Source organism: Homalodisca vitripennis, unplaced genomic scaffold (assembly GCF_021130785.1).
Source record: "Homalodisca vitripennis isolate AUS2020 unplaced genomic scaffold, UT_GWSS_2.1 ScUCBcl_5235;HRSCAF=11875, whole genome shotgun sequence".
Taxonomy (NCBI): Eukaryota; Metazoa; Arthropoda; class Insecta; order Hemiptera; family Cicadellidae; genus Homalodisca; species Homalodisca vitripennis.
The window spans coordinates 1-14,961 of NW_025781352.1; the positions used below are offsets into that span (position 1 = coordinate 1).

Genomic DNA, 14,961 nt, shown 5'->3' on the forward strand with positions numbered 1-14,961 from the left:
TCGTATATACAGCTAAGCGGTCCCCTACTCTTTGCGCTGTATCTCAAAAAGGGTTGAACGTACATAAAATTAACTTCATACAAAAGTTGAAGAGGATTTTCCGTTCTACAATTTCTCTAACCACCTTCAAAGTCATTTTAGCGTAAGGGAAACGAGATATTTGCAAAAAACTGATTTTCGTGAACTTTGACCTTAAATATCTAAAGACGCGTACACGTGATTATATGAGAACTTTTTGAGGTAAGTTTTTTATACCATCAAAATAAAGACGTATGCAAAATTTTAGCTTATTATCTTTCATTCCGAGGTTGCATCCTTATTTTGCCTTATTTTACTGAGTTAACAGTAATTAGGTTAACTTGAACCCTGCAGCTCTGAAAGGAAACATTTGCAAACATACTTCCATGAGAGGAATGTATTCAATTGTCTCTTAGAATGTGCTACCAAGAGGTTATACTTAGTTCAGGAACATCAATATGTTATTAATTAATATCAAAAAGTATTGATGAAAAATAAAAAATTTGCCTCGCCTCTCCTGCAAGGATCTCTTGACAGCAGCACAGATGCTTCTTCTTCTTCTATGAGGCGGCCTATTGCCATACACTTAAGCTTCAATAGCATTTTTGCGCACCCCGGAAGCACACCACGAGGCTTACCAGTCTCGGTATATTACTAATGTAAGTAATGTTAATGTTTTAATCATACTTGAAAATTACTATAGTATATATTACTCTATTATGGAACTGTAATTTCTTTATTTGGAAATAAATAAGGTTTTGAATTGAAAAAAAAAAAAATTGAATTGAATACCAGTCTACGGTTTCAGTAGTTCCACAAACAACCGAAAACAACCTATCATGTCCTCCTGGAGAAATGCATCACCCTTGTCCAAACTAACAAAGAGTGCATACCGCTCCCTTGCTATTGCAGGACAATCAAAGACCAGGTGTTCAGCAGTTTTCCTCCTGTTCATCACACATTTTACAGAGCGGATCCTTGCAAAGGATGCCGACTCTGTAAAGATGCTTCCTCAGGTGACCATTTCCGTGCTACAGATGCTACCCTAAACACAATACTTTCTAAGAACAATTGCACAAAAGTGTAATATTTGTTTGTAAACTGACACAAGGAATGAATAATATTGCCTTCCAATTCAAAATTTTTGTTATAGAAGTACAGTATAAGTATTCTGTTTTTAAAATGTATACTCTATATTGTAATAATCTGGAGAAAAGGGAATGTGGATATTTAGATCTAATCAGTTGGTATTACTGCTTCTGTTGGTACAGCTGCAGGAGCTCCAGGAGCAGCAAGCAACGCTGAAGGCTCTGAGACAAAAGGCTCAGGAACAGCTTAACGAGGCAAGAGCGGCTCAGGTGAGTCTAGTTCCTCCAAATTTGGCTCTTAAGTAAGAGGTATATGCAGAAAGTAAGTTTATTGAGGCTCTCATGGCTGGAGGAATTTTTTTCAATATGTTGGCTACACTGCCACGTAGCCTGGTTCCTCTCCTCAGTAACGAGACCGGTTCTAGATCATTACATTGAGAATTGTCTATGTGATAATACTTTTTGTGAAAAATATCAATGTAATCTTCCGCCAAGTGCAAAATACGTGGTGTCATCCTGTATCTCGTCTCAATACAAATGTGTATCTCCAATAAGTGTATCTCAGCAATAGAATTTCAGTTTCCAAAGCTAGATGTTTGGGAAATTTAAGGTGATAGTTTGGTTTATAACGGTATATTACTAATGGCAAATAGCCATTAACAGGATCCAATACTGGTCAAATGTCGGTTTTGGTTATATACATTCAGTTGACAAGGAAGATTTTTCTAATCACCATATAGCTGTATCCTTATAGTGTAAGTTTAAATGTCCATGAAAAGTCTTGATCCTTAAAACATTTTCAATAACTAGCATGGTTTGAAAAAGAATATAGCAATTTTTTAAGGATCTCATCTTCATTCTATAGAGACAAATGAGATATTGAACACTGAAACCTGTGAAGAAAGTTGTAATGGTATTTTTCAATCAGTTTTTGTAAGTGGTTTGTGGTTGATCTTTGTGTGGGTAATTATAGGTGTGGGTAAATAAACAGTTCTGCATGTAATAATGATTCAAGAAAACTATTATTTACAACCAAATTTGTGTAACCTCTAAAAATTCATGTGTCAGTAAATAATTAGTTATAACACTCACGTTATGATTTTTTTAAAATTTATTTAATAGTTCAAGAACTATTAGAAAAATTAACAGTTTACTTTTAAAAGCGTGTGCTATAAAATATGAGTGATGAAAACTCTTTTTATTTAATTTAATACTACAGAGTCAATTTCATTACTGGTCAATTAGCACTATACCAATCTTCAATATGGGAATTCATTAATATTACTAAACATTATAGATCCATATTCACTACATCTACCAATACATACAAAAAGAGAAGTGAAGAAACCAATCCAAATTTTATATATTTTAAACATTAAAAATAATAAGGAGTATCAGTTTCAAAATTGAGTATAAAGATTTGAGGAATTAAGAATGTATTGTTACAACAAAGAATGAGGTAATTTTATTTGTGGTTAAAATTGAATTATTGCTAGTTTGGTTCTTGCTATAACAATAGAATTATAACGGTTTTAAAATTGTTGCAGGGAGTTCTGATGTCAGCTCACGGCATCAATCCAGACAATAACATTCAAGAAAGGCTACAAAACCTTCATCGGTTCTTTGATGCTAGGCATCAGGTTAGTGAGTTTCTTTTTATATACATTGTAAAGGAAGTGGTTAAAAAAATTTTCATAAAAACAATTGGTCTCTAATTCATAATTAAATTTATCACATATAATGTCCACAGGATTCTTTATGATCATTTGAACATGCATTAATTTGTTTGCGAATTGTTCCAAAAATGCTGACTAACGACATCAAAAAATCAAAGTGTGGTAGGTTGACTTCGTTTGCCCAGTGGGAGGCGAAAGATCTTCTCTTGGGTTCGTGGCGAGGAAGGTTGTATAAACTTTTCAAAATAAAACAACGGAGTCGAACTAATATATGATTTATTACAATTAGCACACTCTTTGGATTAGATTAATAAAATAATTAGGTTTGATTATTACATAATTAAGAATTTAGAATTTGGCTTCCGAAAAGTTAAAATATGAATAGAGAGAGGGGGAGAGGGCCTAAGTTAACGTCTGTCGCGTTCCGCACAAGTTAGCCGACTCCCCGAGCATCACCTCAACATCGCCCGATCCTCCCGCTGCCAAGGCTCCGGACCAATCAGAGGGCGTTTCGTCTTAGGATGGTACTCTGAGAGGTGCTGCCGCCTAGGCGATTCATTTAGTAATTAACGAAGTATATGGTGCTTTTAGACTGCTCCAGGCCTGCGTACAACACAACTATTGCTGATTTCAGCGCATTCCGTACACGTGGCTGCGACAACACCGGTGCCGTCGCATCACCGCGGGCTTCAATTTAATGCATATACAGGGTGTGGCAGAACTCCTGTCCCTTTCTTCTGAAGTCCTGAAGTGACCTTAACGCCTATATTTTCCTATATCAATCCGGATGGCACTTGATGTGTACGGCAGCATTGTTACATATTGTGGAGGTCTTACCAGTATAAAGGTGGTTAAAATAATCACTAAAGTAACACTAAGACATTTTCGTAGTATTAGGTTAAACTAATTTATTTGTTAAAATTTTGGGGCGTTAACACCGAGGTGTCACAAAAGGTTAATGGTTTGTGAGTTAATTTTATGCCAATGCGGATTTTTTGAAAAATTTGTTACTGGAGACAAAACATGGTGTTTTCTTTATGACCCTCAAACAAAACGTAAGTCCTCTAAATAGAAAAACCAAATAAAGAAAAACTTTCGCTGGGAAAAAAGCAAGGAAAAAGTTATGCTGGAAGTATTTTTGACTAAAAAGGTTTAATTCACTAGAAGTTCATTCCAGAGAGACAAACAGTGGCCAAAGAACTTTATGTGGAAAATCTTTTGGCACCTAATAGATGCCATTAGAAGGAAATGCTCTGAAAATGGGTGGGAAGTAATTGGTTTTTTGCTTTTTGGCAATGCCCTGGCACATCGGTCCTTTGTTAGTGCCTAATTATTTAGACAAGTACAGTGTTAGCACGCTACAATATCCACCCTAGCTAATTTCTTCATGTTCCCGTGGTTGAAAACATCGTTGAAGGTAAAACAATTGCCAGATGCTGAAGGTGTCAAGGATATGGCAATGAAAACAACTAAAGAACTTTCACATAATGATTTCCAAAAGTATTTTAAACCGTTGTATGAACATTTAGGCAAGTGTGTTGTTGCAGGATTAGAGTATTTTAAGGGAAATAGATTTGTAAGTTTTTAACTTTGTTAAATATATATATATAAACCAATTCTGGAAATTTTTTGACTCAACCTTGTATTTCTTTTCATATATTGACATCTATTTCATAATTTCGCGTCGCATCATGTATAAACTTTTCCCAACATTACATCTGACTTTTTAAAAAACCTTAGGTGATAGTAATACCTGGTTGGAGGTTACTGCATTTTAAAACCTCCCACCAGGTCTCTTGTTAAGATATTGGTTCCTTATAAAATAGGGTGTGGACTATGCAGTATGCCTGTAGAGAGTTTACATTGGCTAAATTATTGCAATGCATAATCTTAATTTCAACTGTAAATTCAAGAATGGATAAGATGAAATGGTTATTATCGATAAACATTTTACACACATTTACTTTAGAAGGTGACATTTGCTACAGTAAATTTGTCAGAACATAATTCTTTGTATAGTGAAATAAGATTCAACTTGTTTGACTACTCAAGATTTAGTAAAACAGTCTGTAAATCTGTAATTAAATCAGAATATGACAGTAAATGATTTGTTAGTTTCGAATTTGTTTATGGTATTCAGTTTTCAGCACTGGATATAAATTTCTTTATTCCTTCCTAGCTTACAATTACCTTAATAAAATTTATTTTTAATTTTCTTAAAATTATATTTGAATTATAATTTCTAAAGTTATTACATGATGAAAAAATAAAATTGTATTAATAAAAGATTTTTATACTTTTTACAACTAAATATGTATATAAATAAGAAAACAAAACATGGAATTCATTGAAAAACCATAAAAAACAATCATACAGTAATGTTTAGTTCTAAACAATGTTCAGATGTAATATATAATACTCAGTTCAACATAGGAACAGATCTTGCACACAGATCTCTAGAATTGCACTCTTATGCACACAGAAAAGACGTCAAACATACCAGTATACAGTGCAAAATGGTATTTAGTTGTTATGACAAACACTTTTGGATAGAGAGGTGGCAGAGAAAAAAGAGAAAAAACACAGCTGTTGTCTACCACCTGTTTACATTCCAACACATTCTGCAAGCCAGAAACAGCACATGGACCAGTTGCTTGCTCTGTTCTCTAATAACATTTCAGGTGAACATCAGTCTGGTTTGTTACAGCTGGTCCAGGTAGTACAGGGGCTAGACGAGGAGGATTTGGAGACCTGTGAGATGCAGAACAAGCTAGATGAGTTACAAGCAAAAAAAAAACAGCACATGGACCAGTTGCTTGCTCCGTTCTCTAATAACATTTCAGTTGAACATCAGTCTGGTTTGTTACAGCTGGTCCAGGTAGTACAGGGGCTAGACGAGGAGGAGTTGGAGACCTGTGAGATGCAGAACAAGCTAGATGAGCTACAAGCAAAAAAACAGCACATGGACCAGTTGCTTGCTCAGTTCTCTAATAACGTTTCAGGTAAACATCAGTTCAATTTTTCCCATATCCCGGTAAAATAAACTGTTTCTTGTTTATATATTCCCTAATACGACCAGAGCTGTAGGCAGAAAAAATCTTTGGGAAGGAGTTGGTTAACAATGAAACCTTCGTCTATGAAACAGAGCATTATTATCATGCATTTTTGGAGGGGGAGGGAGTCGAATCCATAACTTCCCCCACCCACTGGCCGTGACTAACCCTTTACTTAAATCCATTAATACAATATTTTTTGTCACTATCATTTAATAGTAAATTAAGTGTTTCTTTAATAATGTTATTCTTTTATTGTTATTGTGGTAATATTATATAAGTCTTTTTATATTTTTTGCACTCACTGATAGAATAGTACATTTTTAGTAGGCTTATAGTTTAGCAAATTGATTTTGTAAATGTTCTGTCAGTCCTGAGAAGTCAGGATCAACTCTTACATTTAATTTTTTAGAATATCTGGCTAATCATTGATCATTATTTTATGTTTATTATAATTAAAAAGCTTTCAATTCAATCGTACCATTCAGTTTCAATCCTATTCTGGCTCTTTCTTTTATCAAATTAACTCATAGCTATCTAAACAAAGTTACGAGGGTTATCCAGAAAGTATCAGACGTTTTAAAATAAAGAATTAACAAAGTGAAAATAACAATTTTTACTATTTACATTTATATGGTAAACTCTTAGGATATTTTCCTACATAATCACTATTTAAATTAAGATAGTATTTATCATAATGTGGTGCTGCAAGCTTTTCAATACCCTCTCTGTAGAATCTGCCACCTGCAAGTTCAGCCACTGGTTTAAACCGGCATGCAGTACAGCGTTAGTGTCAAGTTGTTGTGTAGCGAGCCACATCTACGTTGCTGGAAACCAGAGCCAAATCTAGCTGTACAGTGGATGACTGAAATTTGGGGTTGATGTTCTAAGAGTTCCGTAATCGTGATATTACGATATTCACAGATTGTTTCATTGAATTCACCACCAATTCATCATCCACAAGACTAGCCAGACTTACCATTGCAGTGCTCATCGTGAACACTACTTTGTCCATTTAAAAAACTCAATACATCACTGTCTCACTTGGCTTTCACTTATTATTCTTTGACTGTACACATCACAAATCTGGCAAAATTTTCAATTGGTTTGTGATTTTTGGCCAACAAAAACCTTATCACAGATCACACTTTATAACTGGCAGGATTTTCAATTTCAACGCATAATCTACCACGGCTGGTTGCGTACTGAGTGTAGGAACACTCTTGATGCGCCAGTCCTGCACATTGCCGCACTATGTCAAAACATCTTTTACTTTCTGGACAATCCACATAGATTAGGCAAATTTTTTTCAGAAAAAACCAATACTTATGATGATCTGTTACCTTACAGAAGATCTGTCAGCGGAGGAGTGTGAGAGAGATGTTGAGAACAAGATGGCGGAACTGAATGCAATGAGAGACACCTTGGCTATCCTGCAGAGTAACATTTCAGCTCAGCTTCAGCCTCAGGCTTCTCAGGTATCTTACCATCATAACGTATTGTCTTGTGTAGTATTTAAGGATCTGTCAGTGGAGGAGTGTGAGAGACACCTTCGCTATCCTGCAGAGTAACATTTCAGTTCAACTGCAGCATTAGGCTTCTGAGGTATCGTACCAGAAATACATATTATCTTATTTAGTATGTAAGGATCTATCAGCGGAGGAGAGTAGAGAGATGTTGAGAATAAAGTGGCGGAACTGAATGCAATGAGAGACACCTTGGCTATCCTGCAGAGTAACATTTCAGCTCAGCTTCAGCCTCAGGCTTCTCAGGTATCTTACCATCATACGTATTGTCTTGTGTAGTATTTAAGGATCTGTCAGTGGAGGAGTGTGAGAGACACCTTCGCTATCCTGCAGAGTAACATTTCAGTTCAACTGCAGCATTAGGCTTCTGAGGTATCGTACCAGAAATACATATTATCTTATTTAGTATGTAAGGATCTATCAGCGGAGGAGAGTAGAGAGATGTTGAGAATAAAGTGGCGGAACTGAATGCAATGAGAGACACCTTGGCTATCCTGCAGAGTAACATTTCAGCTCAGCTTCAGCCTCAGGCTTCTCAGGTATCTTACCATCATACGTATTGTCTTGTGTAGTATTTAAGGATCTGTCAGTGGAGGAGTGTGAGAGACACCTTCGCTATCCTGCAGAGTAACATTTCAGTTCAACTGCAGCATTAGGCTTCTGAGGTATCGTACCAGAAATACATATTATCTTATTTAGTATGTAAGGATCTATCAGCGGAGGAGAGTAGAGAGATGTTGAGAATAAAGTGGCGGAACTGAATGCAATGAGAGACACCTTGGCTATCCTGCAGAGTAACATTTCAGCTCAGCTTCAGCCTCAGGCTTCTCAGGTATCTTACCATCATACGTATTGTCTTGTGTAGTATTTAAGGATCTGTCAGTGGAGGAGTGTGAGAGACACCTTCGCTATCCTGCAGAGTAACATTTCAGTTCAACTGCAGCATTAGGCTTCTGAGGTATCGTACCAGAAATACATATTATCTTATTTAGTATGTAAGGATCTATCAGCGGAGGAGAGTAGAGAGATGTTGAGAATAAAGTGGCGGAACTGAATGCAATGAGAGACACCTTGGCTATCCTGCAGAGTAACATTTCAGCTCAGCTTCAGCCTCAGGCTTCTCAGGTATCTTACCATCATACGTATTGTCTTGTGTAGTATTTAAGGATCTGTCAGTGGAGGAGTGTGAGAGACACCTTCGCTATCCTGCAGAGTAACATTTCAGTTCAACTGCAGCATTAGGCTTCTGAGGTATCGTACCAGAAATACATATTATCTTATTTAGTATGTAAGGATCTATCAGCGGAGGAGAGTAGAGAGATGTTGAGAATAAAGTGGCGGAACTGAATGCAATGAGAGACACCTTGGCTATCCTGCAGAGTAACATTTCAGCTCAGCTTCAGCCTCAGGCTTCTCAGGTATCTTACCATCATACGTATTGTCTTGTGTAGTATATTTAAGGATCTGTCAGTGGAGGAGTGTGAGAGACACCTTCGCTATCCTGCAGAGTAACATTTCAGTTCAACTGCAGCATTAGGCTTCTGAGGTATCGTACCAGAAATACATATTATCTTATTTAGTATGTAAGGATCTATCAGCGGAGGAGAGTAGAGAGATGTTGAGAATAAAGTGGCGGAACTGAATGCAATGAGAGACACCTTGGCTATCCTGCAGAGTAACATTTCAGCTCAGCTTCAGCCTCAGGCTTCTCAGGTATCTTACCATCATACGTATTGTCTTGTGTAGTATTTAAGGATCTGTCAGTGGAGGAGTGTGAGAGACACCTTCGCTATCCTGCAGAGTAACATTTCAGTTCAACTGCAGCATTAGGCTTCTGAGGTATCGTACCAGAAATACATATTATCTTATTTAGTATGTAAGGATCTATCAGCGGAGGAGAGTAGAGAGATGTTGAGAATAAAGTGGCGGAACTGAAAGCAATAAGAGTTTCCTTGACTATCCTGCAGATTAACATTACATCTCACCTGTAGCTATCATACATATTATTTTGTATAGTATGTAAGGATATGTCAGTGGAGGAATATGAGAGAGATGTTGAGAACAAGATGGCGGAACCGTATGTAATGAGAAATTTCTTGGCTATTGTGTAGAGTAACATCTCAGCTCAGTTGCAGCCTCAGGCTTCTCAGATATCTTGCTTATTATTTTGTGCAGTACTTGAGGGAAAGCAATAATTATGTAGAAAGTTTAACATAATATTTGAGAATTACTTTAATAATCAGGTGATTAGTATGCATGTCCTTTTCCTGCAAGAATCAGTTGGTTATTTTGTGGGGTTTTGCCACATTTTAAATTCTCAATGAAACAGTAGTTACTTTTTCTACACAACATTAAGTTTGAAGTCATTAATTTGATTTGTGACTTAAGTGTTAGTGAGTCATTTGGAATAAACGGCAGATTAATTCTTTCAGGAGCGAAGTGTGAAGAAAGAGCCTCAGTCCCGTGCGTCTGTGGAGAAGTCCAACACGACTACTGGGCAGACTCTGATGGCTAAGACTCAGTGAGTTGATATTTAGTTAAAATTTATGTTAAAATCTTGGATTTGTTGTTAATTGTAGTCATGTTTATCTAAAATTGATGAAAATTTTAAATTCAATATCAAAATTCCATAAGAGTGTCAATTTCCAATATAACAACATTGAACAGTAAGCTATTATTGATTCTGGTAAAACACTCATTTTAAGAAAATACAATATGTCAGCTCAAAGGGTCCCAAAACATTATATCATATTTTTCAATTTGTAGGGTGTTACTATGTGAGGATATTATTCATTAAATTCTACGAGGGGTATCCAAAAAGTAAGTTTCCCTGTTCTGTAAAAAGACGCGTACGTAACACAGCGTGCAGCTGTGGGCGGGGATATGTAGCGCGGTTCGGTTGGCAACAGGTGTGCCGGTCACTGGCCCATTGTCACGCTTCTCAGTCAGTTGCTGCCCAAACATCATGGAGACTCCACTGCGTTCTGCCGCCAGTTGCGAAGTCCGTAGTGTTATTCGTTTCTTGACCGCCAAAAACGAAACTGCCGTTGAAATTCATCGTCAGTTGTGTCAAGTGTATGGTGAACATGTTATGTCCGTTCAGATGGTCCGTCGTTGGCGTGCAATGTTTTTGGAAGGAAGAGAAAATGTTCATGACGATGAGCGTAGTGGCCGACCGGTCAATTCTCAGCAACCTGACGTCATTAATGCTGTACGAGCAGTTATTGACAATGATAAGCAAGTGACTCTCGATGAAATTATGGATAAACTGCCGTCAAGTGTTGAAGTTAGCCGGTCATCTGTGCACAATATCATGACAGAAGATCTTCAGCTTGCAAAAGTGTGTGCAAGATGGGTGCCTCGCTTATTGAGCAATGCCCATAAACAACAATGAATGGCTGCTGCCCAGTCTTTCTTGCGATTGTTTGACGATGAAGATGAAAACCTTTTCAGTAGAATAGTCACTGGTGATGAAACATGGATTCACCACTCAACTCCAGAGACCAAACGCCAGAGTATGGTGTAGCAAAAAAAAGGAGAGGCAGCTCCTCAAAAAGCCAAAGTTTTTGAGTCGGCAGGAAAGGTAATGGCTACAGTTTTTTGGGACTGCCGTGGAGTGTTATTGATTGACTATCTTCCTCGTGGCGAAACTATAAATGCAGAAAGGTATTGTGAAGTTCTCACCAGACTTCGGCGGGCAATACAGAATAAACGATGCGGACTTTTGTCGCGCACGGTTCTGCTTATTCAAGATAACGCCCGACCATACGCTGCTCGTGCAACAATGGAACTTTTGAGGAAATTTAAGTGGGATGTTTTTTAGTCATCCTCCATACTCACCAGATCTTGCACCTAGCGATTTTCATCTGTTTCCGGAGCTGAAAAGACACCTTGGCGGTCGGCGATTTGCCAACAGCGATGACCTTCAAAATGAGGTGGATACTTGGCTTAAAAATTTGGCGGGTGAATTTTGTGATGCTGGAATAAAAAAACTACTTCCTAGATACCAAGAGTGCTTAGAAAGGGATGGTAACTATGTAGAAAAATAAGGTATGATGTAAAAAGTTGAATAAATGTGTTTCAGTTTTTTTTTTAGTCTTTTTAACTTTTTCATAATTAATGGAAACTTACTTTTTGGATACCCCTCGTAATAACATACCACCCTTATAAACATTTGCTTTAACCCTTCGTGGATGGCTAAAAACTTGCAGAATACGTCAAATTGCTTGAGACAAAAAAGTTGTTATATTTACACTTTTTGTTTTGAAACTTAGTGTGTTAAATAATTTGTTGTGGTTTTATAACAAAGAAAAGGCATACTTCATATATAAGATCACAGTGTTTTCAATTCACAAAACAAATTTCCCTTACAAATAATAATTCAGTTTGGTTTAAAGAAGTATTTTTTTTATTTTTGTAAATTGCCTGACAAATACGGTTTTGAACAGTTTATTTAATTAATAAATTGGTATGGGTTTGCTCTGATTTTGCGGATATATCAGCAAACTGTCTGTGAAGGGTTAAGCAGGAATTTGTTTCATAGATGTAAAATTGTATTCAGTGCAGTCCATACACAAAGACTGGAATATTTTTGTATTTTAAAATTCCAACAAGAATTGAAATGTTATATTCAGATGTATTACAGGCAGCTCCACGAGGCCAAGGCCAAGCTGCAACAGCTGCAGAATCTGCTGCGGACTGTGGAGGAGCTGCGGGAGTCAGGCCAACCAGTACCAGACTCTATCCTGCAGCTGATGGGCAACTCCCACCTAAGTGACCACAGTTCCAGCCCTACACATCCTGACAGGTACACTTGTAAGAATATTTATTTGAAAAGAGTTTTTCTTGGAAAAATAGATTTTTGTTATTAACTGGAATAATTATATTTAAAAGTATACTATGGTATATGTAAATGTTTTAGTTGTATAGAATAAAAAGGCAATCCAAATTTCATTTTAATCAAATTTTAACTTGAAAAGAATGTGTGATTCAATTTGTAGGTCGGACATGTCATCACAAGAACTGAATGTCACTCAGCCAGTGGGTGAGCGGCTGGTGAACGCATGTGAGCGCAGTGAACTATACTCTGAACGTGGCTGTCGCTCACTCAACTCTTGTGAGCGTGAGAGAGTCAACCATCAGCTGCCTGCCAATGCTACCAAACACAATAACCAAGAGGTGAGCAGTAGTGCCAACTCAATGAATAATCTACAATTCTGAAGTGGGAAATTGTTAATGAAGCCTTATTGCATTCACCTAATTAGGTCCAGTATTCATAAATTAATTTGCATTGATTATGCTGAATGCAATTTAAGTTCGAATTTAATTTAGATATTTAAGATTAAGATTTACCCAAAGTGTGTTCGAGGTAATTATTAGAAGAAATTAGTATGGGGACTATAATGACCATTATAAAGTTATATTATCCATTATTTTGATTTTCATATTCACTCTCAAAACTAAGTCATTATTCACAGCAACAGATCTCCCATTTCGTGATTTGTCATGAACATTTGTCTGCCCTTCACTGAACTTCCTTTCACATCATCCCGTCACTCATTGCACTTCACTGTAAATCTCTATAATCTGATAATGGATTTCGGCTGCCTTTAGATTCCTTGTGTCCAAAAATCAAATAGCAGACTGAATCTCACAGTTTGCAGGATCGCCAATTGTTTTAAAACATTTTTTTACAGCTACAGTAAACAAAAAATACAAGACTAAACTGTAATGCCATCAGTGTGGAGCTGATGAGCTAAAGAAAACAATTGTGCATGTACTGAATACAGTACAATAGTGCTACGGCAGCTTTACAGAGAATTGGTATTTTCTTTCTGAACACACTTCATAACAAAAAATAACAAAATATGAAAATATTATAACCATGTTCTCCTTAGAGACTGCGTGTCTGTGTGTAGAGAAGAGAAGTACTTGTACTTGTACAGAGTGATTCTGTTTGTTGAAAATACTATTACTATTATATTTTTGGGTGGATACAATGTAGATGTGAATATTGAGTTGAGTTCCATTTCACTTTTCACTTAGTGCAGCATCTAAAATGGAGCTGAACTCAATATACCCTTCAAATCAAGCCTTCCCACAATAACTTATGTTACAAAGTAGATATTGAGGATATTTCTAAAACCACTTAGGGTGTGTTATATTATTTCAAAAGTGTTGTGCTATGTTCGTAGTTAGTAGCACTATTGTAATTAACTATATCAATAATTTATATTTGTTTGAATGCAGATAGTTATGTGAAAAGAATTATCTACAACAGATTAATCCTCTAAAAACACTCTAGAATCTATGTAATGGAATTAATAGTTACATAATCTTTACTAGTTAGAGATGCACTGTTTTGACTGCTTAGTATCAAACTTTGTTTTTGTTTCAGGACAAGCTGGGAACAAAGATGCAGCTAGAGGAACTCTTGCGAAATCAAGACCTGAACATCTCACAACCCCTCCAGAGTATGTATTGCACAATTCAAAAAGTAAAACTGTAAAATATAACATGTTTGTGGATCCTGGAGATTTAGTTTTTACAGTGAAAAGTGTACAGTGTGTGGTGTGTTTGCAGGCTCCAGTTTCCAAGAGAACAGCACCACCACAGGCACTTGGGGCAGTTCTACACAAGGCACCAGCACCATGGATGACAACTTCAATCTGGAATTTGCAGGGTACTAACAGTTACTGAGCTATGCCTATTATTTTGAAGTGTTTCTCGGAACGATGTAACTACACAACTATATAGCTGGTGAAGCTTACATAGACCATGGCAATGAATAATTTATTTGATTCTCTTGAATAACTTAAAGTTAGAGATATTTGAAAAAGGCCAATTTCTCACCACATACAAAAACTTATATGATAGATCACACAATGTATCAGATTGATACATTTTGAATAAGACTTCTTTTTTTATCACCTGCTGTAGTTCAATTACAAAAATAATATATAAAACAATCCCTCAACCATTAATGAAATGAAAAAAATATGCCTAACAAATAATTTTATTGAAAACATTGTTTATTACTTAACCCTTTGAGTGCCACGGGTTTTTTCCTAAGGCATATGCATAAAGTGCCATACTGTTTTTTTGCATATTTGTAAGCTTTTGGGAAAAAAGCTGTTGTAAAATAACTACCAAACAGATTTCCATCATTTTGTTGTTGTTTTTTTTCTTATTAAATGCAGAATATGATACATATCGTTACAAGTAAAATTTGAATTATAAAAAAAATTTCAGTATTTATAAAAAAAGTTTTTTACTTTTGTATAAAAAGTTAAGTTTCAACCTAATTTGAGTGTATACGGTTTTTTTTCTTTATACCATGGTAAAGACCATATAATTCTAAATAAAACCCGTGTGTAATATCGTATTCTAGAATTTTAAAAACATGGCTTTATATGTATTAACAAAATGCTGCCCGGTACCGACATTTTATAAACTGTACTTCATTTGTCAGAGTTTAGAAATTACTTAGTAATGATGTAGTTTTCCAAATAAATCTAATACGAGGGTTATTCGGAAAGTAGATTACGTTTTGGAATTAAAAATTAACAAAGTATAGGAAACAATTTTTATCATATACATA

At 36.1% G+C, this 14,961-nt stretch overlaps 1 protein-coding gene across 1 annotated transcript in view; it reads left to right on the forward strand.

Annotated features, from left to right (window-relative positions):
* Positions 1-1,289: 1,289 nt before the first annotated feature.
* LOC124373284 overlaps positions 1,290-14,961 on the forward strand; it is a gene marked incomplete at its 5' end in the record, with an annotated part of 36,766 nt that continues 23,094 nt past the window's right edge. Inside the window, 9 exons of the mRNA XM_046831666.1 lie at positions 1,290-1,376; positions 2,654-2,746; positions 5,652-5,784; positions 7,186-7,313; positions 9,794-9,882; positions 12,007-12,168; positions 12,362-12,539; positions 13,759-13,834; positions 13,944-14,043. Coding sequence (XP_046687622.1) covers positions 1,290-1,376; positions 2,654-2,746; positions 5,652-5,784; positions 7,186-7,313; positions 9,794-9,882; positions 12,007-12,168; positions 12,362-12,539; positions 13,759-13,834; positions 13,944-14,043 — 1,046 coding nt within the window. The remainder of the gene's footprint in view (positions 1,377-2,653; positions 2,747-5,651; positions 5,785-7,185; positions 7,314-9,793; positions 9,883-12,006; positions 12,169-12,361; positions 12,540-13,758; positions 13,835-13,943; positions 14,044-14,961) is intronic.